This window comes from Gnatocerus cornutus, chromosome 2 (assembly GCF_029298725.1).
Source record: "Gnatocerus cornutus isolate USDA-ARS CGAHR chromosome 2, icGnaCorn1.1, whole genome shotgun sequence".
Taxonomy (NCBI): domain Eukaryota; kingdom Metazoa; phylum Arthropoda; class Insecta; order Coleoptera; family Tenebrionidae; genus Gnatocerus; species Gnatocerus cornutus.
The window spans coordinates 6322492-6346848 of record NC_142234.1 but is presented as its reverse complement, the minus strand read 5'-3'; the positions used below and the strand labels follow the sequence as shown (position 1 = coordinate 6346848).

At 32.1% G+C, this 24357-nt stretch overlaps 9 protein-coding genes across 11 annotated transcripts in view; 3 read left to right on the top strand and 6 right to left on the bottom strand.

The window, feature by feature from the left end:
- Positions 1–474: 474 nt before the first annotated feature.
- Positions 475–1286, bottom strand: LOC148178331 (uncharacterized). Its single transcript, XM_088029439.1, has 3 exons — positions 1183–1286; positions 895–1135; positions 475–842 (listed from the first exon to the last, which is right to left on the bottom strand). Exons 1-3 carry the CDS (start codon positions 1237–1239, stop codon positions 538–540), a joined length of 603 nt encoding a protein of 200 aa, XP_087885565.1. The 5' UTR covers positions 1240–1286; the 3' UTR covers positions 475–537.
- A 1347-nt stretch (positions 1287–2633) lies between these two features.
- LOC148178330 (uncharacterized) lies at positions 2634–3694 on the bottom strand. Of its 2 annotated transcripts, XM_088029795.1 has the most exons (4): positions 3298–3694; positions 3126–3255; positions 2968–3075; positions 2634–2922 (listed from the first exon to the last, which is right to left on the bottom strand). In XM_088029795.1, exons 1-4 carry the CDS (start codon positions 3352–3354, stop codon positions 2636–2638), a joined length of 582 nt encoding a protein of 193 aa, XP_087885921.1. In that variant the 5' UTR covers positions 3355–3694; the 3' UTR covers positions 2634–2635. The 2 variants fall into 2 exon arrangements, with proteins under 2 accessions (XP_087885921.1, XP_087885920.1); XM_088029794.1 differs by having other exon boundaries at positions 2634–3075.
- An 83-nt stretch (positions 3695–3777) lies between these two features.
- LOC148178329 (uncharacterized) lies at positions 3778–5128 on the bottom strand. The gene is made up of 6 exons (XM_088029793.1): positions 4990–5128; positions 4807–4939; positions 4648–4758; positions 4324–4598; positions 4242–4276; positions 3778–4190 (listed from the first exon to the last, which is right to left on the bottom strand). The coding sequence occupies exons 1-6, from the start codon at positions 5044–5046 to the stop codon at positions 3893–3895; spliced, it is 909 nt and encodes a 302-aa protein (XP_087885919.1). The 5' UTR covers positions 5047–5128; the 3' UTR covers positions 3778–3892.
- Positions 5129–5470: 342 nt separating this feature from the next.
- Positions 5471–6477, bottom strand: LOC148178328 (uncharacterized). The gene is made up of 5 exons (XM_088050452.1): positions 6421–6477; positions 6073–6364; positions 5725–6026; positions 5646–5674; positions 5471–5597 (listed from the first exon to the last, which is right to left on the bottom strand). Exons 1-5 carry the CDS (start codon positions 6475–6477, stop codon positions 5471–5473), a joined length of 807 nt encoding a protein of 268 aa, XP_087906578.1.
- A 786-nt stretch (positions 6478–7263) lies between these two features.
- Positions 7264–8504, top strand: LOC148178327 (uncharacterized). The gene is made up of 5 exons (XM_088030808.1): positions 7264–7399; positions 7460–7610; positions 7663–7767; positions 7814–8079; positions 8145–8504. Exons 1-5 carry the CDS (start codon positions 7337–7339, stop codon positions 8373–8375), a joined length of 816 nt encoding a protein of 271 aa, XP_087886934.1. The 5' UTR covers positions 7264–7336; the 3' UTR covers positions 8376–8504.
- Positions 8505–9719: 1215 nt separating this feature from the next.
- On the top strand, positions 9720–10997 carry LOC148178326 (uncharacterized). The gene is made up of 5 exons (XM_088030564.1): positions 9720–9849; positions 9892–10027; positions 10076–10195; positions 10241–10547; positions 10597–10997. Exons 1-5 carry the CDS (start codon positions 9790–9792, stop codon positions 10925–10927), a joined length of 954 nt encoding a protein of 317 aa, XP_087886690.1. The 5' UTR covers positions 9720–9789; the 3' UTR covers positions 10928–10997.
- Positions 10998–12526: 1529 nt separating this feature from the next.
- LOC148178325 (uncharacterized) lies at positions 12527–13847 on the bottom strand. 2 transcript variants are annotated; one of them, XM_088030241.1, is made up of 7 exons: positions 13748–13847; positions 13573–13702; positions 13404–13523; positions 13094–13356; positions 13009–13046; positions 12718–12951; positions 12527–12653 (listed from the first exon to the last, which is right to left on the bottom strand). In XM_088030241.1, exons 1-6 carry the CDS (start codon positions 13805–13807, stop codon positions 12753–12755), a joined length of 810 nt encoding a protein of 269 aa, XP_087886367.1. In that variant the 5' UTR covers positions 13808–13847; the 3' UTR covers positions 12527–12653; positions 12718–12752. The 2 variants fall into 2 exon arrangements, with proteins under 2 accessions (XP_087886367.1, XP_087886366.1); XM_088030240.1 differs by having other exon boundaries at positions 12527–12951.
- A 1612-nt stretch (positions 13848–15459) lies between these two features.
- On the bottom strand, positions 15460–16534 carry LOC148178324 (uncharacterized). The gene is made up of 6 exons (XM_088030590.1): positions 16449–16534; positions 16258–16396; positions 16099–16209; positions 15782–16050; positions 15709–15734; positions 15460–15658 (listed from the first exon to the last, which is right to left on the bottom strand). Exons 1-6 carry the CDS (start codon positions 16506–16508, stop codon positions 15544–15546), a joined length of 720 nt encoding a protein of 239 aa, XP_087886716.1. The 5' UTR covers positions 16509–16534; the 3' UTR covers positions 15460–15543.
- A 7226-nt stretch (positions 16535–23760) lies between these two features.
- The window catches only part of CngA (Cyclic nucleotide-gated ion channel subunit A), a 32890-nt gene continuing 32293 nt past the window's right edge, over positions 23761–24357 (top strand). The window contains exon 1 of the mRNA XM_088030604.1: positions 23761–23920. The gene's annotated coding sequence lies outside the window, so the exon portion shown is untranslated. The remainder of the gene's footprint in view (positions 23921–24357) is intronic.

Below are 24357 nucleotides of genomic sequence, written 5' to 3'. Positions count from 1 at the left end.
ATGGCATATGATTGTCATTTTGAATGACATTTTTTAAATAAATTGACTAATGGGTTCTCCAAAGCAAAACATTTTTATGACTATGTTTCAAATATGACACAATAAAACTAGGGTTCTAAGAACCTAAGGGTGAATTTAGACATTATGAAAATTGGTTAACATTGATTGTTGTCCAAGAATTTTGGGCAGTGTTAACCGTCAAATGTGAAATGATCTTTATGTTCCCTACGAAAAGTCAACCTTGGAGTTTTGAAACATTAATTATAATGACATTAAAATATGGTTCACATTAGTTTTTCTTGGCATAACGTAAAAATCTTGTCCAAAATCTCATAACCAAAAGTGTACGACACATTTTTGTTTTTACTTGTAAAAAAAAGATTTTCCTTAGACTCATTTATTTTCCATGTTTTAAATAAAAACTACAAGTATAATATATCACATAATTTTATAATAAATTAAATGTCTTGGTTATTCATCCATTTCTACCAGTTTCTGCTAGTTTGCACAATCAGTATACGTTCGAAACTTTGATTTTTATTTCATTCGACGTCCAATTCTCCACATTGTAACCCCGAGGACTATATTGATGATCCACAAAGTAAATCCTTTAGCGGCTATTACAAACACTGGCAAAATAACTTGGGCACACTGTCCTTCAAAAGCTATTACAATTTGATCAGTATCATCAATTCCAACACTCGTTACATAATCTTTAGCCCAATTTAAACATTTGTCGTAATCTCCGCCAAGAATGGTAAAAGTTATGAAGTCCAGCACAGCTATTGTGAGCGTTACGTAACTCCACAATAGTACGCCTTTTGGGGTGGTTTTCCTTAGAACTAAAAACAATATTGTTTCGACTAAACCAAGAACGAGACTGTTTCTGCTTACGATATGTAGAGGCACCAAACCACAGTAAATTCAGTGCAAAATGAAACCACATAAATGCAAAAAAAACATCTTTCGTGAAAACTTGTCCATCAAAGGCTTTTGCGGAATTTACAAGAAAAAAGTTGTACATAGCAAAGCTAAGACTTTCCATATATGACGAAGGGGCCGAAGTAAGATATGCTGCTATCAAATACAAAATGATGCAAATAAAGGCCATAATTTCCCATGTTAAACCTTGAATCTATTAGAAAGTTAATAACAAATTTTTTATGAGAAAGTTTAACTTACAATGCCCAGAATACAGACAATTTTCTTCAGTTTCATTTCAGCGTTTGTTAATACCATGGCTGCAGATATTTAGTACAAGGATAAAGATGAAAAGCCGGATTGATTACATTTATACGTAACAGAAATTGTTATCTGACTGTTAACATGTTATCTGTTATTAGCATTACTGAGAGATCCACAAAAAGTTTACTGAGAACTTAGAAGTGTATTATTTTATAGATTATTAGAAAGTAATCCTATTTCTAGAAATTGTGATGGTAGAAGTGCGGTCTAAAGTATTAAAGATTATTAGATATTACGTCCTTAAACGAGTTAGTCTTTAATAAACCTAGACTCTGATCGTTTGCTTTTATTATTCTCAAAATAAACGGAAGTAAGATAAATATGTTAATTGTTTATTAGAACAATTAAAGAGCTCAAATTACCTACGTAAGAAATACAGTAAATAAGATTGAAAACAGGAAATTGATAAAATGAACAAATTTCGTTTCAGCATTGGAAAACTCTGAAGTATTACGGAAACTTGCATTTATCAACAAAAAAATTTAAGATATTTTTGGAACACTCTGTATAGTTATAAATAATTTTGTTATCAAGACATAAACCAACTGAACCATTAGAATGACGAGAGAAAAAAAAATAATAAATAAATAAATAAATAAATAAATAGTATATTAACCGTGCTTTTTCCGTTTTCACTCATACCTAATCGTACAGATGTAAAATTTGTATGCAGGAAATGGGGATCAGGATGAAAAATTTCAACAAGGTTTGGAAGCACAACGGTTTTTGCCCACACACCTCGTGTTTACCCAAACCGATGGAACGAAGACGTTTGTGGGGCCTTTAGAGAGGGCCTAGCCAAATGAAGTTAATAAAAAAATATTTTTTCTGAAAGCAGACCGAAAGTTGATTTTCTCTGCCTAGAAGCGAAAGTGTTTCATTTCCCTGCCTAAGAGCGAAAGTGATACCAATTCTTTTTTTTCGTTCTCGACTTTTTTGCCAAAACATCCAAAACCGCCTTAGCTGCGACTCCTTGAATCGTACAGAGACCTTCTCACAGCTATTATTATTCGCCAGACATTACAACGTTCGTTTGTGATTAATTTTAATAAAATTTAATAAATTAATCTTTACCCTCGTCTCTCAATAGGCTCCTCGGCAGTAATGAAACATTTTCGTGACTCTTATGTAACTAGCTATTTTTAATTTATCTTTTAAGGTAAAAAATCGTCTCAAGTCACCTCCTTTGACGGCACTAGTTATAAAAAATCCTCACGCATTTCGGTTATACCCTGTATAACAGTTTCTTTGACAAAAAGAAAAAAAGAGAAATGAAGAAAGCACAAAACTGCTTATTATTAAAAACTAGGAGTACAAAAATGTTAATACTAGTCATAATAATATAATGTGATTACTACGAGCTAAATATTTCATTGTTAACATGTCATTCTTAAATTTCTGCACTAACTTTCAGTAAAACAACAGCCAGAGAAAAATTCAGTATCCATAGAGTAAAACCTTTAGCGGCCACCACCAAAACCGTCAAAATTCCATTGGCGCAAACGGACTCTAATTGCATTCTCTCTTCAATAATCCACGTCGCATTATGTCTTGCATGAAGAATACAACGATTGTAGTCAACTCCAAGCAGGATAAAAGTTACCATGTCCCAAGCAGAAATTATAAGAGTAACACATCCCCAAGCAGTTAATGATTTTGTGTTATTCTTGCGCAGCACTGAAAGCAACAATTGTGAGGTAATTCTTATTTTTTTAAACTTACTGTGAATTGATAGCCCGAGCCAGATGACATCAAGAACCAAATACACCCACATAAAGCCATGGAAAATCCCACTAATTAGAATTTGGCCGATAAATACTTCACCGATGACTGAAAAATGACTTGTTTATATTGTGAAAAAAATAAAACTTTGTACTTACAAGAAAAAAAAACTGTATAAATGGAATGTGCCACAGTTTCCATGTAAGTAGTCGGTTGCACAATGATGATGAAAGCGTAATAAACGACAATACAAGCCAACGACAGAATTGTTAACACCGCGCCCTGAATCTATCAAAGAATAAGCTTGATTTTAACTAAACGTAAACTTACGATTCCTAAAGCACCGGCTAGTTTCTTGATCCTGAGGGCTGTTTTCGTTAACTCCATTTTTATGATGAAAGTTGAGGAAATGGGTCTTAACTTGAAATCCTCAGAGTAACTAAAGAAAACGATAATGAAATGATGAATTTTTTTAACTTGTAAAACAACAACTTCATATCACACACTAGCTTTAATTTCTCGGATTTTATTTGGTTTCTGACACCAACTGGGCACTTTTACTGTGTCGTAATAAAATCAACACTGTGTGTTAAAGCAAGCACGTTCAAAATGTGTCATAAAATTTTACTGGCCAGTAAGTAAACTTGAACGATTAATGGGCCACATTGTACAAAAGTGACACATATGGAGGGACATACGCTGAATATTTGCTGCGGAATCGGTTGGAACTATAAAATAAGTATAAAATTTCTAATAGGAGAAATACAATGGAAATACCGGTGGTTTGGCAAAATTAAACAGTCTTGTTCATTCATTTTCATAAACTCAATTTTTTAACTCTCTTAAAAGACTAATAATAATAATAATTGTAAAGATAGTACAAGTACAATTTGTTACAACATAATATTGCCAATACGTCTATTTTTTAATGTCTTCTTGTTGGCTCATAATGGTGGTAATCTGGTTGTGGGATAGTCACTGGATACTGGAAATGATTTTTCCTCCCGTTCTGTGGTGTCACTGGCGCTTGTGGAGGAAAATTAGGCGAGGGTTGTGTAGGATAAGTTGGTGAAGGTTGTGCGGGATAAAACGGCGACTGTCGTTGAGGATAAGAAGGTGAATTTTGCGAAGGATAAGAAGGCGATAAGTGGTGACCATAAGATTGAGGTGAACTGTTATATGGATTCGTTGGAGCTGCAGGATGTTCTTCAGGAAAACGAGGTCTTAAAAAAAGAATTTTAATATTAATTAGTCCATTAATAAACTTTACTTACGGTTCGAATGCGGGAGCGTGTTGCGTTTTAGTTTCCTAAACAATCATTTTATAATCATGGGGTTACAATTTTACAATCTCACCTTCTTTAATCTTAAAGCCAAGCTGTTGAGGAAAAGGGCAAAAATGATGTTGATGAACCACAGTACAAAACCTCTAGCGGCGATTACAAGGACTGAAATTATAGTAGTTGTGCAAATCTCTTGAATACTGAGTTTATCGTAGCCATTATCCGCCAATTTCAAACACTGATTGTAATCTGTGCCAAGTATCACAATAGTGATAAAATCCCACAAAGATATTACTAATGTTAGATGACTCCAAGATGTCAAAAATAAAGGCTGCGATTTGAACAAAACTAAAAAGACATATTAAAAATTACAACAAGAAAAATGTTTTAGTGAAACCTGCAATGGAAACTCCTAGCCAAAATAAATGAAGGAAGAAGTAGATCCATGCAAAAATTGTAAAAATTTTTGGACGTAATGTTAGTTCGGAAAGACTGGGAACATCCTCAGCTAAAATTTTTAAGTAGTCGAATATCATTTTAATTTAGGAATATTTACGTGAAAGGAAAAATGAATACATAGTTGCACCAACACTTTCAATATATGACATATCTATATCAAACTCTAGTTCTTCTTGGTTGTGAAGAATAATGCATATCAAAGCTAAAATACCGTAAGTTAATCCTTGCACCTAAAACAAAAATAAATAGTGTAATCGAGATATTTTGGTGAAAAACGTACAATTCCTAGTGCCCCCGCTATTTGCCTGAAGTTGTGCTCTATTCGTGTTAATGTCATTTTTGAAGCTACACTTTACGAACTGAGAGCGCAGTTATTCACTAACACTTCTGATATGAAGTTGAATTTTGATTAAAATAACACTTATCTTTTATCTTTTTTGATAGTTACATATTATCTGCGAGGGAATTTGGGTGTCAGCTTTACAAGGCCTTTGTCTCTTTACCAGGGCCATAAAACTACCCATGCCGGATCTGAAATGCTATGAATAGCACAATAAAATTATGCTTACTAAAATGTCAAACTTTCTTCTTCAATAATATAATTTGTTAATGCTGCAGTACATGTGATCTTTGATGTGATTATATGAACAATACCTCAAATTATAAAAAATCAGAACGATAAGGAGACATTGGCAGAGGTAGATTAAATATAAATGCTTATGATATTATTCATTCGTTCCACTGTGATGTATTCATCAAAATTAATAGTAAGTATGCTTTTGAGGAGACGTTGTAAATCTGTAGTAATTCGGCTCTGCCAGGAGCATCGGAATTTGCCGATTGCTGTTAAAATTTCGGTCTGAACTGCCTCGAATGCGGTGTTCATCTCTGTGGAATTACAACTTTTAAGATGTTTAAAAAATAAAGAAAACTTACGTAAAATTCCGCTCTTCAAAGTTTGGTTCCTAAAACTATCAATTTTAACATTTCTTCTACTAGGTAAATAATGTTTTACCGTCTGAAGGTTTCTACAAAGAGTCAATAGGGCTCCCCCTAAAATAACATTAAGAAACCAAAGCACGAATCCTCGAGCTGCAATTACCAACACTGGAAGAATTACATTTGCACAGATTAATTCATTGTTCACGATGGACTGAGCATCCCAGAAGTACTCATGAACATAACTAAGACATTGATGGTAGTCCACACCAATTATGATGACCATTATAAGATCCCACAAAGAAATGAGTAGTGTCAAATATGCCCAATTTTTCAAAGATTTGTGGAGCAAAAGAGGCGTTTTTTTTGGAATCAACGCTAAAAATACCATTTTTAGAGTGTCAAGAAAGAGGATTTATATTACTATAAATTGATGAAGACATCCAAAGTAGATGTAAAAAGAAATAGACCCATGCAATTCCATTAAAACTTGGAGGAGTCAAGATCTGTCCTTTGAATGCTCGACTAGCAGCTATAATATCAGTTTTATTGAGAACTATGTATAAGTATGTAATTCGACAAGCACCTGATAAAAAAAATGTGTACATTTTCAAATTTATGAAGCTCAAAAAGGAGTCCGTTGTAAAGGTTTGAGGCTCCTGGTTATAAATTATGACGCATATTAGAGCAAGAATACCATAAGAAAGCCCCTGAATCTAAAATTGAAATGAAAAATATCTTTATTTATATTTTGTTTTGAAGGTGTACTTACAATCCCTAAAATACAAGCAATGGTTTTAATGCAGTCTTCAATACGGTTTAGTGTCATCTTGAGACATGTTTCTATTGAGGAATAGATAAAACTGTGGTGTTGATATTTTTATAAAAACTAATAAAAAGTAATTACCCACAAACTGTAAATAACAGGTAAATAGATCCACCGACAAAGACAAATAGATAAAACTAGAGGATTAATGGATTATCAAGACGGAGTGTATAAAAAATAGTAACATTTTGCCAGTCCTTCTACACGACGATAACCTGGTAGCTCCATTTAGAGCTAAATTTTCTGTGTTTAGAAACCATGATAATAAAACTAACCAAAAAAAAAAGAATGATTAGGACTCCAACAGTCACATGCATGCAAAATGAGGGCTAAGTAATAAAAATTCATAAAATATACAAAGTGGATGCCCACCTACGTAGATCCTTATTTTTTTTAGAAATATTTTGGTACCTAATGACAAATGGAAAATGTATTTTGTGTTGCGTTTCCAAGTCGTTGGGGTCCCGTTATTAAACGACTCACCTTGTAGTTATTTAAGCATCCAGGGCGGTATGGTAGTTTTACAAGTTGAGGGCAATATTTGGAGACCGAGGGCTTGTCCTGAGGTCCCCAAATTGCCCGAAACTTGTTAAACAATACATGCTATCAAAAGTGAACTTCCGTTTAAGATTGATTGAAAAAAACTAAATGTTTTCGCTCTACAACATGGTTTTCCACTCAAGTTCTAAATAGTTCGATGGTCTGATTGCTTCAAAAGATAATAAAAATACTTCAAATTGTATCATAGTTTATCATTTTAATCTCGACAGATGATATATTTCCCAAAGTCTTCATTATCTCCCGTTGATGTTTTTTCCCTAAACTATTTCATTTTCAATATTGAAGTGACATTGAACGGAAAATGTCTACAGGAGAAGCGTATTTAGAATACAAAATAAGAAAATGTGCTGCTGTTGTAGCCACAGTAAGTACATGTATTATTTACGAGTTCCTATTTATATACTAAATTAAAAAATTTATATAGATTCAGAGTTTGACATGGATGATTCTCTCCATAATCTGCATAAGTTTCTACATTCGTGGAAAATATTATGCGAATAATATTATACCTGATGAAGTCTCGTATATGGAGTTCATTAATACTTTAATGTACATTGTGTTTTTAGAACGTGATCGTAAGAGTTTTTTGTGGATAACAGACATAAATGAATCACTTTTTTTATTTAGGTCCAGGACTACCGTTCACTCAAAGTCTAACACCACCAGTGTTTTTGGCTTTCATGATAGTATATTTAGTTATTGACATCTTCTGGTTCTATGTTTCCATTAGAGGTAAGAAAAACTAAAATTCGTTCGATTCTTAACCAGTTTTTTGTAGTTCTAAAGACGCAAGCTGCAGACCGCTACTACGCAAGTAGAGTTAAAAATTGGTCGTACATAACATTCTCTATCTGCTGTATAGACTTTATTACCGTTATTATTCTTGGATCTGATTACTATCAATGCTCCTCTTCCATCGTAGAAGATGTCATTTGTGCAAATACAACACTTATAGCGCTAGTCATTGCTGCTAAAGGCTTTGTTTTATGGTTTGTCAATATAATTTTTGCAGGAGTGTTATACAACATGGCTAGAGCGTTAGAGGTAATCTAAATTCAGAAGATATCTCGTTTTTATTAATTTTATTAAGTATGTATTATTAATTTTAGAAGATTCAAACACATCCAACAATGATGTATCAACCTAATGCAGGAAGTTATCCTTCTCAAGGATATTCAAATACCGTTGGTTATCTGGCTAATCAACAACATTATCCAGATAACACAATAAGCGTATCTGGTATGTCCGCTAATTCGCTGAATGATTTAAGTACTTTCCCGAATCGGTTCCGGGGCGCCACCCCCTACCGGCCATTTCAGCAGCAGATGCCTAGAAATTAGTTAAAATATTTATTTAGGTATAAATGAATTAGCCTGGTATACAATGTATTTATGTATTTACTTAAGTAGTGATTTTTAAAATATCTTCATAAAAGTTTTTAAAACATTATAATAAAGTATTTTAGAAGATATTGTTCTCTTTTTAGCTTTTTTGTAAAAGTTATAAGGTTTTAAAGTTGACCAATCAGGGTTCAAAAAAATTATTATTAAAGACCTGACTGAAAACATAACAGTTTGATTATGACCAAAACAAAAGTGGCAAACATGTGTCACATTTGATATCATTCCTAGTTTCGGCTCAAATGTACTTCAAACCCAATATTTCATTCAAATAAAAAATTATGATCGAAATTATTAAAACATTCAGATTGTTCATTGTTCTGAGCTGGGCAAAGATAGGAACTGTGCAACAAGGAATGATACTTGACGACGTATGCCTGTCACAAAATGTCAATTATGATATATCGTGGACTTAAGTCGTTACGTTGCTAAGTGCATTTTTTTTACGGAAGTTGAAGAAATCTTTATTTTCTACATATTTGTCGTCAAATTTGAGATTCGAAAACTTGGAGACTGAAAATATAATGTTTTTAAATTGAAAAATAATTACACATAAAAGAATCCAACGCGATTTTTTTTTCTTTTTTCAAAATGGGAAACGCATTTTATTTAAACATTGACTCTCTGTATAGTTATACAACGAATCCCTCAATTTAGATTGCCAATTTAAAGTTTCCAATAAGCCTATCTTATCTCAGCAATACGATATGTCGAAGGTAAAATACATTAGTTTCAAGGGTTTTATTAAAATTTTAATGAAGGCGATATTAACAAATACATTGTGTAATACTCCAATGTCTTTACCTCGAACTTCGCTGGGGTAAACTTTTCAATTATGTATTGTAATCTTTTATCAATTGACGTAAATTATCTTTGTCTTAAAATCTGTTTTTTATCAGTTCCCGCGATAATATTTTAGAGTAGCTTAATCAAAATAGGTAAGACATACTTCTACGTCAAACATTCAAATAAAAGTGTTGATTTAAAAAGGTTTTTTTACTTGAAAAATGGCGAACTTTCAATAATATTTTGAATTCCAAACTTTCAAAAAAGCAAGTTGTAACAATTAATAAAAAATCAGATAAGTGGTAACGCGAATTTTAGATTTTTGAGAAAATATAATAATTGAAGTTTGGATTAGTAAGCTAAGTTTATATAAAATGTTCCATTATATTCATTTGAATGATACAGACGTTAAAATACCATGATTCTAGAATTTAATATTATCATTACTCTTTAATTTGTTAACCACTTAATATTATCTGCAAGTTGGGGTCCTGATATCCTGCAATCAGTTTAGAGCAATTAAACATAAACATTCCTAAAATCGAACGTTTGTAATCCATGCGTCACCATGAAACTTGTCTCAAAGTCAGATCGAAAACTCAAAACTTGGGCCGCATTGCTGGGAATTGTAAGTTGTTTTTGATATTTCTATATCTAGACTTTTTTTCAGGTACAAGGCTTAGTGTGGATTATTCTCTCAGCAGTGTCTATAGGCTTTCACTTCTCAAAAACAAGAAAGGATGTAGTCGGATTCCGTACTTTTATGGGAGCGGTAGAGTTTTTTATTTATGGGTTATTTATTACAGGCATATAATAAGTTCTAAATAACATACAAAATAACAGAATTTTTTCAGATGATTATGATTTTCACCTTATTAGAATTTATAATCAAACAATGACTGCTGAATTGTTTAATTTCGCATCCATAGCGTACCTTATTTTAAATTTGCTTTGGGTACTCGTCTCTTTTAAAGGTACGTAATTTCGTATCTAAACCATTGTTTCTTATTTTTTTCCAGTTCTATCTGGCAGTACACTTTTCAGAGGTCCGCTAAAATTATGGGGTACTGTCACGTTGCTAATTTGCGCGCTTGATTTAGTTGTGACTATCATACTAGGTTACGATTATCATAAATGTGTGAATTCGTCCAAAACCTTCTTTGGAAATCCGGTTCTCGATGGTGCTATTTGTGCAAATGGTATTCTCCCAGTTCTGTGTATAACTGCAAAAGGGTTTGTTCTATGGATGGTCAATTTTATCTTCGCCGTAATGTTGATATCAACTTCTCCGAAAAAAGTACTTTCTAGTGATTTTCAGCAAGCTCCGTAATACTTCAAAATGCGTGATTACCCAAAATTAATTACCGTTTTGTAGCTCTTATAATCCACAAGCAAACACGGTACCACAGTTTCAGATTACTCCATCTTCACCAGCTCCAGTACCACACTTTCCAAGCTCTCCGAATTATGACACTTCTTATCAATCCAGAAGTTCCAGGCAAAACCGAGAAAGTCCTTCTCCTCGAAGTTCACGACAATGGCAGGTCCATTCTTCAAATAACAGAACAAATAGCAGAACCAGGGGAAGCAGCAGTAATAATTATGCTTCGTTCATAAAGGAGCAGAATTTGGGATCCAAAGGATATATTTTGTCTAATCAGACGAAAAAACCTTTCGTGCTACATACTCCTCCTCGGAGATTTTAAATAATTCTGCATTTTAAATGATCTATTGAGATGTTAGATACGAAATAAAAATGATTGGAATAAATGATACTGACAATATGTTATGAATTGCAAGCTGCACTTTCTTTTTTGCTGTAGACCTAATTAAATTAAGATGATTTTATTACATGAAAATACAGTCAGATTATTATTTCTTGTATTTCTGATTCCTATAATGAGAAGATAATCCTATTTTATTATTTTTATTAAATGTTTTTCCGATTCTATTGACAAAAAAAAACAAAATTGATATTAATTATTAATAATTAGGTTGTCTGAGAGATAGGTAAGTGTGCCAGACCGTCTTATTATGATTATAAATTGTTTATGTATTATATTTATACAATTTTTTCTGTTGAGGCATTATTACTTAACCGCTCGAAAACATTATCACCAAATGAAAACTTTAAATAGTTTTTCTACAAACATTAAGGTCGATTTTTAAACTCAAAGCAGCAGCCTAAAACTCCGTAAAAATCCCATTAAAAGTACTTCACTTCCTGCAGGATTCTTACCAGACTGTTGCTGCTAACAAGAGTGAGTACCATCTCAAAAACAGTGTTTAAGAAGCTTCTTAAAGCATCAGAAACAATAATTGAAAGACAATGCTATAATGTAACGCACCGAATTGGAAAAAATATCCGAAAATACTATACCTAACATTTTGAAAATTTTTTCAATAGATAGATAGATTTTATATCTAAAACTTTTTTCTACAGGTATCTCAGAACTCACGCCTCAGAGAGAAAGGGTTTATGAAGGCAACAATTCTGAACTAAAATTTCGAAACAAATTTTTTTTTAAATATTTTAAATAATTTTTGTTTTGAAATTTACCATCTGTATTGCTGTCGGCACTCTCCCTTGCTCTCTAGGGCGCCAGTTCTGGAACACATATTGGAGTTAAATTTGATAGAATTATTAAATTACGTTAATTCTCGTCTTAATAAATATCTCTTGATACAAAAAAAGATTTATTAATTTAACGGTTTTATAAATTTTTATTTTGAGCAATCTAAATATAAGCATGAACTCTTACAGTAAGTTATTTAAAATGTTAGTAAAGCTTGATATAATATAAAAGATTAAAGAGTGCACTTGATGAACAAACAATTTATAATGAATTTGTTTTCTCAGAACAATCAATGTTCAAGTAATCTATAAATCGCGGAATTTTGTTCTGGAGTGCCTAGGAAAGATTTTGTCCTTTAATATCAATTTAATTATTGTAGATTTTATTCTTTATTATTGAGAGAATTGAGAAATTTTAATTTATGTCACTGTTTTGATTGAAATGTGCATTTATAATAATTATACTTTTTTTGTAAATAACTCTGATACTGTTTGGATAAATCTACTAAAAATCCATCAATGTCAAAATATTTTAAGTGTAAATTGTAAGTATTCTAGTGTTATCTTTAAGTTTTCCATGTCATATTGTCATAATAATAGCCCATTTATCATCGCAAATGATAAAATTGTACGCCTATCTAAATTTAACAAAGATTATGACATCATCTCTGTCTTGAATTTCATAGACAATTCCAATATGTCAGTTTTCTTCGTCAGAATCAGCATCCACTGCGATTTAAAATTTTATTTATAAAAATTGTGTTAATAAAATAATACAAAAGTGAGATAATAGATGATAGATAAGAGTGCATGAAATCTTAATGTAATCAGTCAAGTTGAACGTGCCATTATTATCACTGTAATAAAGGATTGTGATTTAAGACTAATTATAATTCTAATTTTTTTTATCCACAATCTTACTGGTTATCTCATAAATCTGGTGAACGAAGATTACATCAATAATGATTGAAGAATTGTTGATCTCTGTTATAGGGCGTTCTTGGAGTTGCAGGTGGAGTTCTAACATCCATCGCTGTTCTTAAATTAAGATTCCACAAGTTCTTTTCACTGTGAACATTCCGAAGTTGTTGACTGTATAAATTTTCAGACGGTGATAAAACAACCCTTGGAATATATCCAACAGGTCTCAACCTCCTAAAATAAAAAAAAATTAAATGTTTATCAACTAAAATGATATGACGTGATACATACGGAATAATCGTTCCAAATGTTCCTCCATACGATCCGCCCTAAAATCAATCCTTTAAAAAACAATCAAAAATAATATTGTATTCACCTTTCTAAGAAGACTTGCGTTTCTAATCATTAGCCACGCTACGTAAACATTAACAAACCATAAGACAAAACCTCGGGCTATTATAACAATAACTGGAATTAAAGTATTCGTGCAAATGTCTTCTGGTTTATCCTTCAAGCAGTGAGCCCCGTAGTCAGCACCGATTAAGACGACGAGGATAAAATCAAACACAGAAATAACCAAAGTAATTAAACCCCAGTCTTTGAAAAAAACTGGAAGATTGAGATTTAACGAACTGATAACTGAAAGATTTTCGCTATAATAGAGATCTAAAGTATGAAAAAACTACCGTTAAGAAGGTAAACGGAAATAACTATCCAAACTGTGGTCAAAATTATGCAACATCCCATGAAAGCTGTGAACACTATGGGGGTTACTATTGTCCCTGGTGGTATTTGATTGGAATCTTCTACAATTATAAATATTATTAAAAAAATTGTATAGTGAATAATTCGTACTGTCTAAATAAAATGCGTAGACCCAATTAGCAAAACCTCCTAAGGTATCATTTGCAACATGTGGCGTTTTATGTATGCTAAATTCTATTATACAGAGCAATGCAAGCACAAACCATACGATTCCTTGAAGCTGAAAGAGTTTTTAGTCTATTGTTACTAAGATCATAGTACTTACAATTCCAAGGAATGCCGCAGTTTTTCCTAAAGTGATTTGACCCACTGTTATCTGCGCCATACTAGTTGTGCTAATAGTAAAAAAGCATGAGCAATGAACATTTAATCTCAGCGCATAAGCATTTACTCTTCAAAAGCTGATATCTGATAAAAGGCAAAAATCTGTTATTTCTTTTCTGCGTAATAGATTATTATTATTATTGAAAATGTTACCTACTCATGACTATTATTAATTGTTATGTGCATTTTTTCATATATACAGTGTGATTCAAGTATTTTTACAATCTTGACCACATTTTAAATGCAACCAGTAATAACTTATTCATTTGCAACTTCATTCAAAAATGTAAATTATTGTGTAGTTTGGACATTTCTCATCAAATTCGAATATCTACAATGAAGAATTTTATCGATTTAAGCTTAAATTAAGACAGATAAATCATAATAGGGCGTTCATTTTATCTGTTTATCTGTTTTTGTGTAGGCAACAGATTTGACGGTCCACAAACCACTTCGTCTTATGTATTTTTTACAAATAAAAACTAACGTATAGACAGCAACAATTACACCAAAAAGTGCAATAGTTAAATAAAAACATCACTTCTAGCAATTAAATTTAAATGAGCAAAGTTTGAAATTCTCAAAAATGGATGCTCTTAATATTGGAAAATTGTGAAAGAAACTATGCTACGGTTCGTATGTATAGCAAGCAAATTCCAAACTGAAACAACAAAAAATACGCGAATTTTAAGAATCTAAGAAAAATCAACTTCACAGTTATGCCGGTAATGCCGGAAATTTAAGCAGTAACGAAACAGATTTTCGCTGACCCCTAAATTGATCATTTTCTGTGCGAATATTTAAGGCAGCTCCCCAATTTGTGTGAATTTGATTCCTGTAAAACTATGTATTTTGGGTTCTAAAAGGTTACGGGTTCCGTGTAACCCGCGGATCGACATAAGTACGCCACTGGAATGAAGTTGGTTCAACAAAAATTATAGCAGATAATCCCCAGATGAGTCAAAGGCAAGATAATTGAGATTAGTTTAAGTTTAGTTTTCAACAGACTAATAATAATAGTCGATTTTATCCATATCTTGTAATTAAACAATTAACAACACGATTTGAGTCTCTGATTTGAGTTTTTTTTTAATTTGTTAGGCTAATTATTTGGTGTTGGTTCAGTTATAAAATTAGGGTTGCCTATGCAATAATTCACTTCTGGACGTAAACACATAAAATCGTCAATTGACAATAAGTCCATGTTCAATTTTTTTAACCGAGGCGAGAAATTTATTTTTCACATATTTATCCTCAAATTTGAGATTTGGAAATTTGGGAAACAAAAACTGAATGTTTCTTAAAAATAAATCTAATAAATAATAATGTTTTATATTGTTGAATATGTATAAACTGACAGCATTAACTAACTATTAAAACCTGTCTTTCCGTTAAAGTTGCTGTATCATTCATTATTCATTATACAAAAAAAAATTCAATAGTTCTCACTAGCTTGGTTCAAAGCCTAGGAAACCACTTTTATTAGTATTACAAATAAAGTGAAAACAACGTTTAAAAACTAAAACAAACTAATAGTTAATATCTATTAAGTATACTTAATTATCACAACACATATTACATAAATAGTTTTTACTTTCATGAAAATAATAATATACAAAACTTTCAATGTAATCTCAAATAACAAATACTGGGAATTTAGGTCAAAGATAACATACTCAAAGAAAAATGAGACAATTAGCTATAACAAGCACTATCAACCCTCACAAATTCATAGTTTTAATAGGGTTCATTTTTAGATAGAGTACTACTATTAGAAGCCCAGTTATCGACTTTATTTGAATTATTTTGAGGCCTCTGGAGCGTAGCACGCGGAATTTGTGGATCCGCAAATCTAAAATGATAATTAAGTATCCAATATGAAGTAAATTCTTTTGAACTTACCTTAATTTATAGGCCAAATTCTTGCCCTACAAAAATAGTTGATTGATTACAAATTAATAAAAATAATACTTACAGTCCGCGTAGTTTTTCTAATCCTGGATACAACATAAGCCAAGATTAAATTGATTATCCACAAAATAAATCCTCTAGCTGCTATTACTAACACTGGAATATAAATTTCTGCGCATGATACCTTATTTACAAATTCGCTATATGAACACACTTCGTTGTAGGTTATTCCAATCAATATCACGAGCAGTAAATCAATCAAGGAAATTAAAACAGTTATCGCAGTCCAATTATTTATTGCAGACATAACGTTATGTCCAACTCTGTAGATATCTAAAATGATTCTTTAATTGGGTGAAGTTTTTCATTATGTATACTTACAGACCAATTGGATCAGAGACAGTACCAACCAAATAAAATTAATAACCAAAGTTAACCACATGAATATTGAAAACGACTGTGGATTTATCGTTGTCTCGGATTTAGATGTCTCTAAAAGAAAATGTTAAAAGAAAATACTTGAGTAGGTGAAGTTTTAACTGTTTAGAAAAGCTAAAAAAATGTAATACTCCACCCATGACATGTGGGATGATGAAACATTTGGAAGAGTAAAACTATTACTATTCCAATGTATTACTAAACATATTATTGACATAACGATCCATGCCGTTCCTTGAAGCTGTAAAAAAGTTGATAAAATTTAAAAAAAATAGTCAGAAATAACTACTTACAATTCCTAATACTGCTGCCAGAGTTGCTAATCTTTTTTGTGGTTTTGTTAGTTGCGCCATTGTGACACATGTACGGTTATCAAACTTTTAACGCTATAAAATTTATGTGGTAAACAATATAGGTATGTAATCCCATGACGATAAAAATGATAAGAGTCGGAAAAAATTTAATTTTAAGCCGATAATAATACATCAATTTTGTTTTATGCAATATCAATCAATAAATTACAAGATACATGCACTTTTTAATAACAACTCTTTTAGAATGTCGGACTGATAAATTTTGAAATAAACAGTTTCATGTGCAAAACGGAAGCATACATTTGTAAGCTTATTAAAAAACAAATAACTTATTGAACTAATTAACATCTCCAAGAACAGCGTCTAACGAAAATATGCAAATTTATGCTTGGGCAGCTGACATCTGCTTTCAAAACTGACGCATGTTAATAGGTTGTGCAACTTTAATTCTATTTTTATGAAGTAGTCCATGTTTTTTCGAAGGCATTCTTATTTAAGAAAAAGTTGTTTTGTCCTCTTTAATTTAACAGACACAGAAACTTTCATTGTTAAAAAATGTGTGAATATTTAATATGGATTTTATTTTTTGCAAACAATTATAACGAATACTCTGGACAAAAGAAATTGACACTGAGCCAACAAAAAATATTTGTTTTGTAAAGTAATATTCAGTGCGTCAGACAATTGAACGGTTTTAGAGGAATTACAATATTAATTAAGGATATTTTCCATTGTTTTTTTCAATGTTTTAATATTCAAATCAAATCGCTTAAAGAAATTAATTTAATTGGCTCCTCCACCATTTTCACAATGTCTTTAGGAAGGAAAGAAACGAGTTTGCTGTCTCCCACTGGTGTATTATGGGTTGCCTATACGTTCCACCAACACAATGTATTTTTTTCGATTTTTTCGAATGAGCTTTCGAGCGTTCTGAGTTATCTTATTTGGATCCCGGCGCCATAAACTGTACAGAACACCATAAAGAACACTCAACAAATGCAAGTAAAACAATCGAAGTGTAATAATAAGATAGCAAGCGCAAACGCGGTGTTCAATTCGATTTCAGAGCTTTTATATAAACTTGAATAGTCAATAACAGACACGAATGACTCAAGTTTTGTATTGAAATGCATTACGTCATCTTTGTGTACAGAAAGATAGTTTGTTGCATAAATAAAAGAATGAAAGTGAAAACTGGAAAAAACTTGCCAGTTAGGTAATTGTTCATATAGAAAGAATGAAACTGGATATAAAGTTCCTAAATTATTCTGTGTAGCAATCTTGAGGTAATATCCTAATGGAATACGCTCTGCTACAGCTGGTTATTTTAACTGAAAAAATTTTCTTTTAGTTTGAATAGATTGATATTTGCACAGCCTGGAGCTGATTTAGAATTTTTCTACATCTACTAATCCGATTTTTGTTCCGCCGACACAACTACCTACATATCACTGTTACTTCAAAGAGCTTCATGTCCTCGAAGTCTAATCATGTCTCTTACACGCCCACTATAAGCTCATCGTTTGAGCTTGGAAATTCTAGGAGTTTCAAAGAAATTTGTACCTACGATTTGTGTTGAAAATATATTTTACTAAAATGAATGTAATTTTCATACTGTGAGCGTTCTCTTTTACAAAATCAGAGACTCTTCTCACGACAAATTTAAGAGAACATAACGCCAGTCGACAAATTTTTCGAATCATGATTTTCAAAATAGCATAGGAAGTATTAACTCTAGCGACAAATTTTATAGGTCGTTAGAAAGCTTACTAAATTGGCTTTTTTAAATACTGCATAGAAATTAAAAAAAAATTATCCTCGAGGAAAATATTTTCCTGTAGAGTAGGTAGAACGTAAAAAAAGATTTTTCAAGAATATTTTTGAATTCGGACGTGATGAAGCAAAACGGATTATTATAACGTATTCTCAACTGTAACTAATTGATGAAAACTGGAAACATTTCCGAAAAAGGCTCAACAGATTTACCTGTCCAGTTAAAGCTAAATTCCGAAACATGAACTAATCAAGTTATTTGTGTGATCCACGTGTCGCAAGTGATGGCCAAGTGGATGATTTTAATACATTATTCATGAATCCAGAACGTCAATGACATTGGCACATTGGTGAATAAAGAATCTTTGTAGGGTAGCAACTGAAAGCTATTTCATGAGAAATAACGTTGCATACTTATACGTCTCTCTCTGAGTTTTTCTCCCACTGTTCAGAGAAAGGCCGAGTCATCCACTAAGGCTAATAAACTAATAAAATATTTACACGGAGAAACTAATAACGGATCAAAGGTAATAATCGACGCGGTGTCGTAATAAATAATGCAAAGAGGGTGTAAGGAATCGGATAATTTCAGTGTAGAAATAAACTTGTCTCGAAATTGTGCATTATGTTTAGGTTTGTCTTATAACATCAGTGCTATTGCACTAAATTAGACTTTAAAAGCGAACTAGAAAGGAGGACATCAAGTTAAGTTATCGTCTCAATAAAATTTGATGTCGCTTCCACTCTAAATTGCAGGATTTAAAAATTAGGAGCTGTCAAGTCAAGAAATCGAATGCAGGCCAAATTCATGTGCTAACAATCCTAACAAATATTTAATAAATATAACAACGAGGAATAAAAATGTGTTTGTCTACAAGCAATTTTCTCTAGGATTGGTGTAACCTGTTGCACTTTACATAAACTGTTAATGTCTCTAAAAAGCTTTCGTAACCTATTTAAAAGAAACCACTCGCTTTCCGCGTTTTTCTCAAAATTATACTTTTTTAGTTTTCAGGAAATATAATAATGACAGTATAAAAACCTGAGCTTTTATTAGTGCTTTGTGCTCGCGTGCAGAACACCCAAATCCGCAGTTACGGTCTTGTATCTTATTCAAAATTCAACGTTTATTGCTTGGCAGCGCGGCGGAGACATTATAAAGTATTCAAAACGTAAAAACAAGAAGAATTTTGCTGGTACTATAATTGCGACTCTCATACGACATTTATATGTGTGATAACATGTTTTAGAGACAGCGATGGTTGAAGGTTCCAATTTGTTATCGTTGTTAATAAATCAGTGAAAATTTGTCTGAATCAACGTGTAAAAATAAAAGGAAAAAAAAAACAGAAATTGTGGCATGAAAGCATTAATAACACTCAAAGTTAATCGCAGTTCTCTAGATAACGGCACGTTTGTATCTATAATCTATAAAACCTCGTCAAACAAGCTGTGAATTGCTGTTTAAAATTTCCGTAAAAAACGACATCTGCTGTTTTTCTGGAATAAAAGCGGGAGGAACAATAAGTGCGTTTAGTATGTACGTTACAGGATTTTTTTATTTATACCTACTGTTTCCAAGAGTTGTTTATTGGTAATTATGGTAGCATTAAACTGTATTTGTAAGTACAACATTATTATCGTTAATTAAACTGATCTTTCAAAGAGCCCATTAGATGGATGAGAGATCAAATCAACAATCATTCGTATTGTGGCACAAGTGTAGGCAGGTAGCATATATTGTTTAACGCAACTTTGTTTGTGAAACTATCTCACATTGATTCAAGAAAAATAAACAAAACATCCTTTTTGATAAAAATCTGTATATCTGAAATAAATTTACTTGAAGTGAAACGAAAGAAAGAACGTCTCGATGTCAAAAATGAACAAAATTTTATGGTTGAATTTATTCCTTTAGAAAATTAGATAGTTTGTAGAAATGTACATATTCCAGAGAACCATCTTTCATCATTCATTATAACATAAAATATATTTGCAGTGAAATAAATTGTGCTTTCTTATTACCATTGTTAGAAAGTTATCGTTTTGCTAGAACGTGAATTCGTGCCGGCGAAGTGGGTTCATTGAAATGTAATTTCCAACAAGTGGTCGAAGATTTAAATTACATAATTTTAGCCTGGGCAACCCGAAATGTTAAAACTACGTTTTAGAGGCACAAAACGAAATAATCACATTCTATTTTACATTTACGCCCACACAAGTGTGGGTGTATTAAAACAGGCCATGTACTTGTTTACATTTATTTTAAATAATTCTGCATTATAAATTATCATTTTGAAGTCCCCATTTTTTACATTGTATTTTCGACCAAACTAAAAATTACAAGCATTTTGAAAAACAAACATGTTTTTTAATTAAGCATAAACTTTTTACTGATGAGAGATTATAAGCAAACCTCTAAAAAGGTAGTTTTCTTCACTCTGCTGATGACCAACGGCAGCATAACTCTCGATAAACAAGAAGACAAAACCGCCAAGAAAGCACAAGATCTCAAGGAGGTATTTTGGGGGTGGAACAATGTCCAATCAAAAATTTTTTATCATCCACATGAACATGTTGTTCTAGCCGTCCGTCAAGGATTACTTTATTTTTATGAAAGACAATCTAGGATAGGATCGCACATACGGCACTTGAAGAGAGTAGTGTTTGGAAAATAAAGTGGACTTCAAACTCTCTGAACATGAATTCATGAGAGCATCTATAGGATTACCTGGGAAGAGCAATTTGACGTCACTACAATCCCCCAAATAATACAGAAGAGTTAATTGTCGCTGTGAGAGAAGAGTGGGAAAACATACGCCAAGCTGTAATTAATCTTTACATTTTAAGGATGCCCAGACGAGGCAATTCTTATTAAGAGCTATGGGTGGACCACAAAGTTCTTAATTTCTTTTTATTTTTATTGTTAAAAGACAAAATCGGTATTGTCATGTCAGAAATTTATAAAGCTTCTGACAAAACTTTATTTGTAAATTTTGGACTTAAGGGGATATCTAACAAACTATAACGGTAATTCTGCGTAAAAGAAAAATTATATGAAACATTTTAAACATCCAAACGTCAAATGTAGCATCTCCCTTCAACCCTCATTATTTGTAGACGGCACTCTTTTAGTGAGTTACCCATGGTCAGTCTGCTTACTACGATAATAAAACCATAAATAAAAATTACTTTTTCTACTTTGCGTTAACAATACTTTCATTGTGAAACGCAAACGCGTTTCACAATAAAAACAATTGTTTTTATTATAGCACGCAAAACAGTAATTTTTTTTGGTTATGTTGGCTATGTTATTATGCCGACACTTAAACGTTGAATCAAAACCGCAATGATGATCATCATCATGATCACGAAAATGTGAATTTAGGAATAATGAATCAGAAGAAAAGCAAACGTTGTAATACCTAATTTTGCAAAATTAAACAGAAAACGTCAATAATTATTTGAATTGAAATTTTGTTAGACAAATGTCATTACCTCTTTTGTCACCAACCTAATTTGTCAAAAATCCCTAATCGAAAATAATTTCTTTCAAATGCAATTTTAAAATTTATTTACAATGCAAAGTAGAAAAAATAGTATATTACACTCATTTCATAAGACGACTTGTAGCACTCATTCTATTTGACCACTCCTCGCTGCGCTCGTCGTGGTCAAAACTCATTCGTGCTACAATACTCGTTTTATGAAATACGTGTAATAATGTACTATCTTAAAACTCCAGCCCGAGTGGTTTAGATTATTATTACCATCATGTTATGGTCAGGACAATAGCTAATAGTTTTGACTGCACTGATGGCCAAATTATTATTGCCCATGGCCAGTAAATTTTAAATACTTTGATAGTTGAGTCCAATGCTTTACAAATTACACCCATGAATTGTAGATTATGCCACTCTGTACTAAAGAGACTAATTCTAATTTTATCGGCTTTAAACACTTCAGTCATGACAATTCTGAATTGACAACTTGTCAATACTTTAATGTTTTAATCGTCAGTAATGACAATGACAGTAATGCACAGATTACACTCAAATTTTTGAAGCGTCAGAAAAATGACGTCTAAGATTTTGTGTCCGCCGCTGTATGTGCAGGGTATTATAATACATAACACTGGCTTTCGATAACTCTTTCCAGCGGTCTTTTTCGTAATGCTTAAGCTTCAGCTTGTAAACATTATTTACAAAATTACATTATGTAAAATTAGTCTACGTATGAGAAATGCTAAAAATTATTTTTCTTTTAGCCAAGTTTTCGTATTTAATTAATTGAAAAGTCATTAAATATTCACTTTACAAAAATTATATATAGCATTTAACATAGTGCACGTTGAACAGATTCATATGCAAAAAACAGAAAGCAATTTACTCAAATAGTTTTCGAGTAATCGTGTTTGGAAAAATACATTGAATTTGCCCTATACTGAAATTTGTTTGATATCCCCTTAAATGCTGAAAACTGATTGTTATTATTACAGATCTTATTTTGTTGCATTCTCTACACGTTAACTTTAAAGTATTCCAACAGAATTTCCAGAGAGTCTGGAAAATACACGTTTACTTGACGTGAAATCCAGTCCTCGTAATTCGTTCCTTGATTAAAATGAAATTTCCATCCTACCTTGTTTTAGCTCAAGCTCATTTCGAACACACATGAAAATCTCATTTTCATGTCGCAACACAGACACTGTTTTCAAGGGCTTTAAAAGTATACAGTAATTAATTGTAGCACTAAACTTTTTGTGGATTCCTTTGGAAACCTTAATTTGCTAATGCACATGAAGTGCCAATGAAGAGTCGTTATAAAATAATCTGTGCATTTTGAGTTTATTTATGACGTGAAATGTTTATCCGTGCACTTGGTAAGTTCATTTTCGCATTATCTACAAACGGAAAGCTTAAAGGATTTAATATTTTATACCTAAATGGAGAAATGATTTGGCTTGTTTGTGTTTATTAGCACATAATAAAATAAAGCGATTACAAGCCATGAAAATATGTATGTGATGACATTTTTGAATGGTTTTTTATCCCGATTTCAATAGAGTGTAAAGTCAATTTAAATAATAATATAACGAACGAATTATTCTGTATTGTCCCGGCGCATCCACCATTTGTGCACGCCTAAAATTGCCAATTTAACAAATGTAAAGAACAAACAAAGAATACAAAACTCAAGATTTATTTAAGCAACATTCCATGAATACCAGCAAACGGAAGCAGAAAAATTTCATTTATTTCCTCGTAAATATTCACGTTCTTGTCTTGTCTCGTCCTAATTGTGCTGTAATCACAAGATTATTACATTTTTGCTCGTTATTTTTATGAACTTAATTCTAAACTTGTTGCAAATCCCAAGTGATGGTTAATTTAAACAGTTTTTCGAATTAAAATGTTTAAGCTCTGAGTGATTTTCGAAGAGCGTGGATGCGTTGGACAGGGAGTGGGAAGATCACCGTCAGGACGCTGCATGGAAGCAGTTGCGTCGGATCGTTTGGCGTCGACTAATCGCTTACTGAATATTACATGTGCTTAGATAACTACAAAAATTATTGTTGCTTTTCACGAAAACGTAATCAAAAGTGAAGACTTTGTTCAAATTGCGTGTGTGGTTTTAGTGTAAATCTTGTTTACTCAAGTGGTTGAAAATTTTTTAAGGTACGTGCTGAGACGACGACTTTGGCGCTTTCAACAATGTAAACACAGACTGTAGAAAGTTGAAAAAACAACGCTGGTAGCCACGAATGCCCTTAATAATTAACTAAGGTCGAACACTTTAATCTAAAATCATGCGATTTTCTTTTATTGCTTTTTTTGGGTCGTATGTGATCAAAGCCCTTATGTGAGGAATCAGTATCACCGATAAGAATAACACTGAATCCCCTCGACTCTAAATTCCGTGTCAATTGTCGTTTTGATAAGAAAATACGTGAAATGAAGTGCGAGCAAAGATACTTTGGCAAATCCCTTTTTGCTTATTTCCACAAAACCGTTGACTGCTCAAAGTAGATTTTGTTGGACACTACTTTGTTTGAATAATTTGTAGGCAAAGTTAAATGATCACGTTCTCATAGTGCAAAAAATTTCGTACCGTA

Bases quoted from the DNA above. Each gene is read 5' to 3' on its own strand.
- LOC148178331 (XM_088029439.1), bottom strand. From the start codon at position 1,239: ATGGTATTAACAAACGCTGAAATGAAACTGAAGAAAATTGTCTGTATT. The intron at 1,136-1,182 runs GTAAGTTAAACT...ACTTTCTAATAG, and splicing joins TTGTCTGTATTCTGGGCATT to ATTCAAGGTTTAACATGGGA. The intron at 843-894 runs GTAAGCAGAAAC...TATTGTTTTTAG, and splicing joins GTTTGGTGCCTCTACATATC to TTCTAAGGAAAACCACCCCA.
- LOC148178330 (XM_088029794.1), bottom strand. From the start codon at position 3,354: ATGGAGTTAACGAAAACAGCCCTCAGGATCAAGAAACTAGCCGGTGCT. The intron at 3,256-3,297 runs GTAAGTTTACGT...ATTCTTTGATAG, and splicing joins TAGCCGGTGCTTTAGGAATC to ATTCAGGGCGCGGTGTTAAC. The intron at 3,076-3,125 runs GTAAGTACAAAG...GTCATTTTTCAG, and splicing joins TTATACAGTTTTTTTTTCTT to TCATCGGTGAAGTATTTATC.
- LOC148178329 (XM_088029793.1), bottom strand. From the start codon at position 5,046: ATGACATTAACACGAATAGAGCACAACTTCAGGCAAATAGCGGGGGCA. The intron at 4,759-4,806 runs GTAAATATTCCT...TAAAAATTTTAG, and splicing joins GTATTCATTTTTCCTTTCAC to CTGAGGATGTTCCCAGTCTT. The intron at 4,191-4,241 runs GTAAGTAAAGTT...TCTTTTTTTAAG, and splicing joins CACGCTCCCGCATTCGAACC to ACCTCGTTTTCCTGAAGAAC.
- LOC148178328 (XM_088050452.1), bottom strand. From the start codon at position 6,477: ATGACACTAAACCGTATTGAAGACTGCATTAAAACCATTGCTTGTATT. The intron at 6,365-6,420 runs GTAAGTACACCT...TTTCAATTTTAG, and splicing joins TTGCTTGTATTTTAGGGATT to ATTCAGGGGCTTTCTTATGG. The intron at 5,598-5,645 runs GTAAGTTTTCTT...GTAATTCCACAG, and splicing joins TTTGAAGAGCGGAATTTTAC to AGATGAACACCGCATTCGAG.
- LOC148178327 (XM_088030808.1), top strand. From the start codon at position 7,337: ATGTCTACAGGAGAAGCGTATTTAGAATACAAAATAAGAAAATGTGCT. The intron at 7,400-7,459 runs GTAAGTACATGT...AAATTTATATAG, and splicing joins GTGCTGCTGTTGTAGCCACA to ATTCAGAGTTTGACATGGAT. The intron at 8,080-8,144 runs GTAATCTAAATT...TATTAATTTTAG, and splicing joins ACATGGCTAGAGCGTTAGAG to AAGATTCAAACACATCCAAC.
- LOC148178326 (XM_088030564.1), top strand. From the start codon at position 9,790: ATGAAACTTGTCTCAAAGTCAGATCGAAAACTCAAAACTTGGGCCGCA. The intron at 9,850-9,891 runs GTAAGTTGTTTT...ACTTTTTTTCAG, and splicing joins GGGCCGCATTGCTGGGAATT to GTACAAGGCTTAGTGTGGAT. The intron at 10,548-10,596 runs GTAATACTTCAA...ACCGTTTTGTAG, and splicing joins AGTGATTTTCAGCAAGCTCC to CTCTTATAATCCACAAGCAA.
- LOC148178325 (XM_088030240.1), bottom strand. From the start codon at position 13,807: ATGGCGCAGATAACAGTGGGTCAAATCACTTTAGGAAAAACTGCGGCA. The intron at 13,524-13,572 runs GTACGAATTATT...TTATAATTGTAG, and splicing joins CTACGCATTTTATTTAGACA to AAGATTCCAATCAAATACCA. The intron at 13,357-13,403 runs GTAGTTTTTTCA...AAAATCTTTCAG, and splicing joins TTCCGTTTACCTTCTTAACG to TTATCAGTTCGTTAAATCTC.
- LOC148178324 (XM_088030590.1), bottom strand. From the start codon at position 16,508: ATGGCGCAACTAACAAAACCACAAAAAAGATTAGCAACTCTGGCAGCA. The intron at 16,397-16,448 runs GTAAGTAGTTAT...ACTTTTTTACAG, and splicing joins TGGCAGCAGTATTAGGAATT to CTTCAAGGAACGGCATGGAT. The intron at 15,659-15,708 runs GTAAGTTCAAAA...TTATCATTTTAG, and splicing joins AATTTGGCCTATAAATTAAG to ATTTGCGGATCCACAAATTC.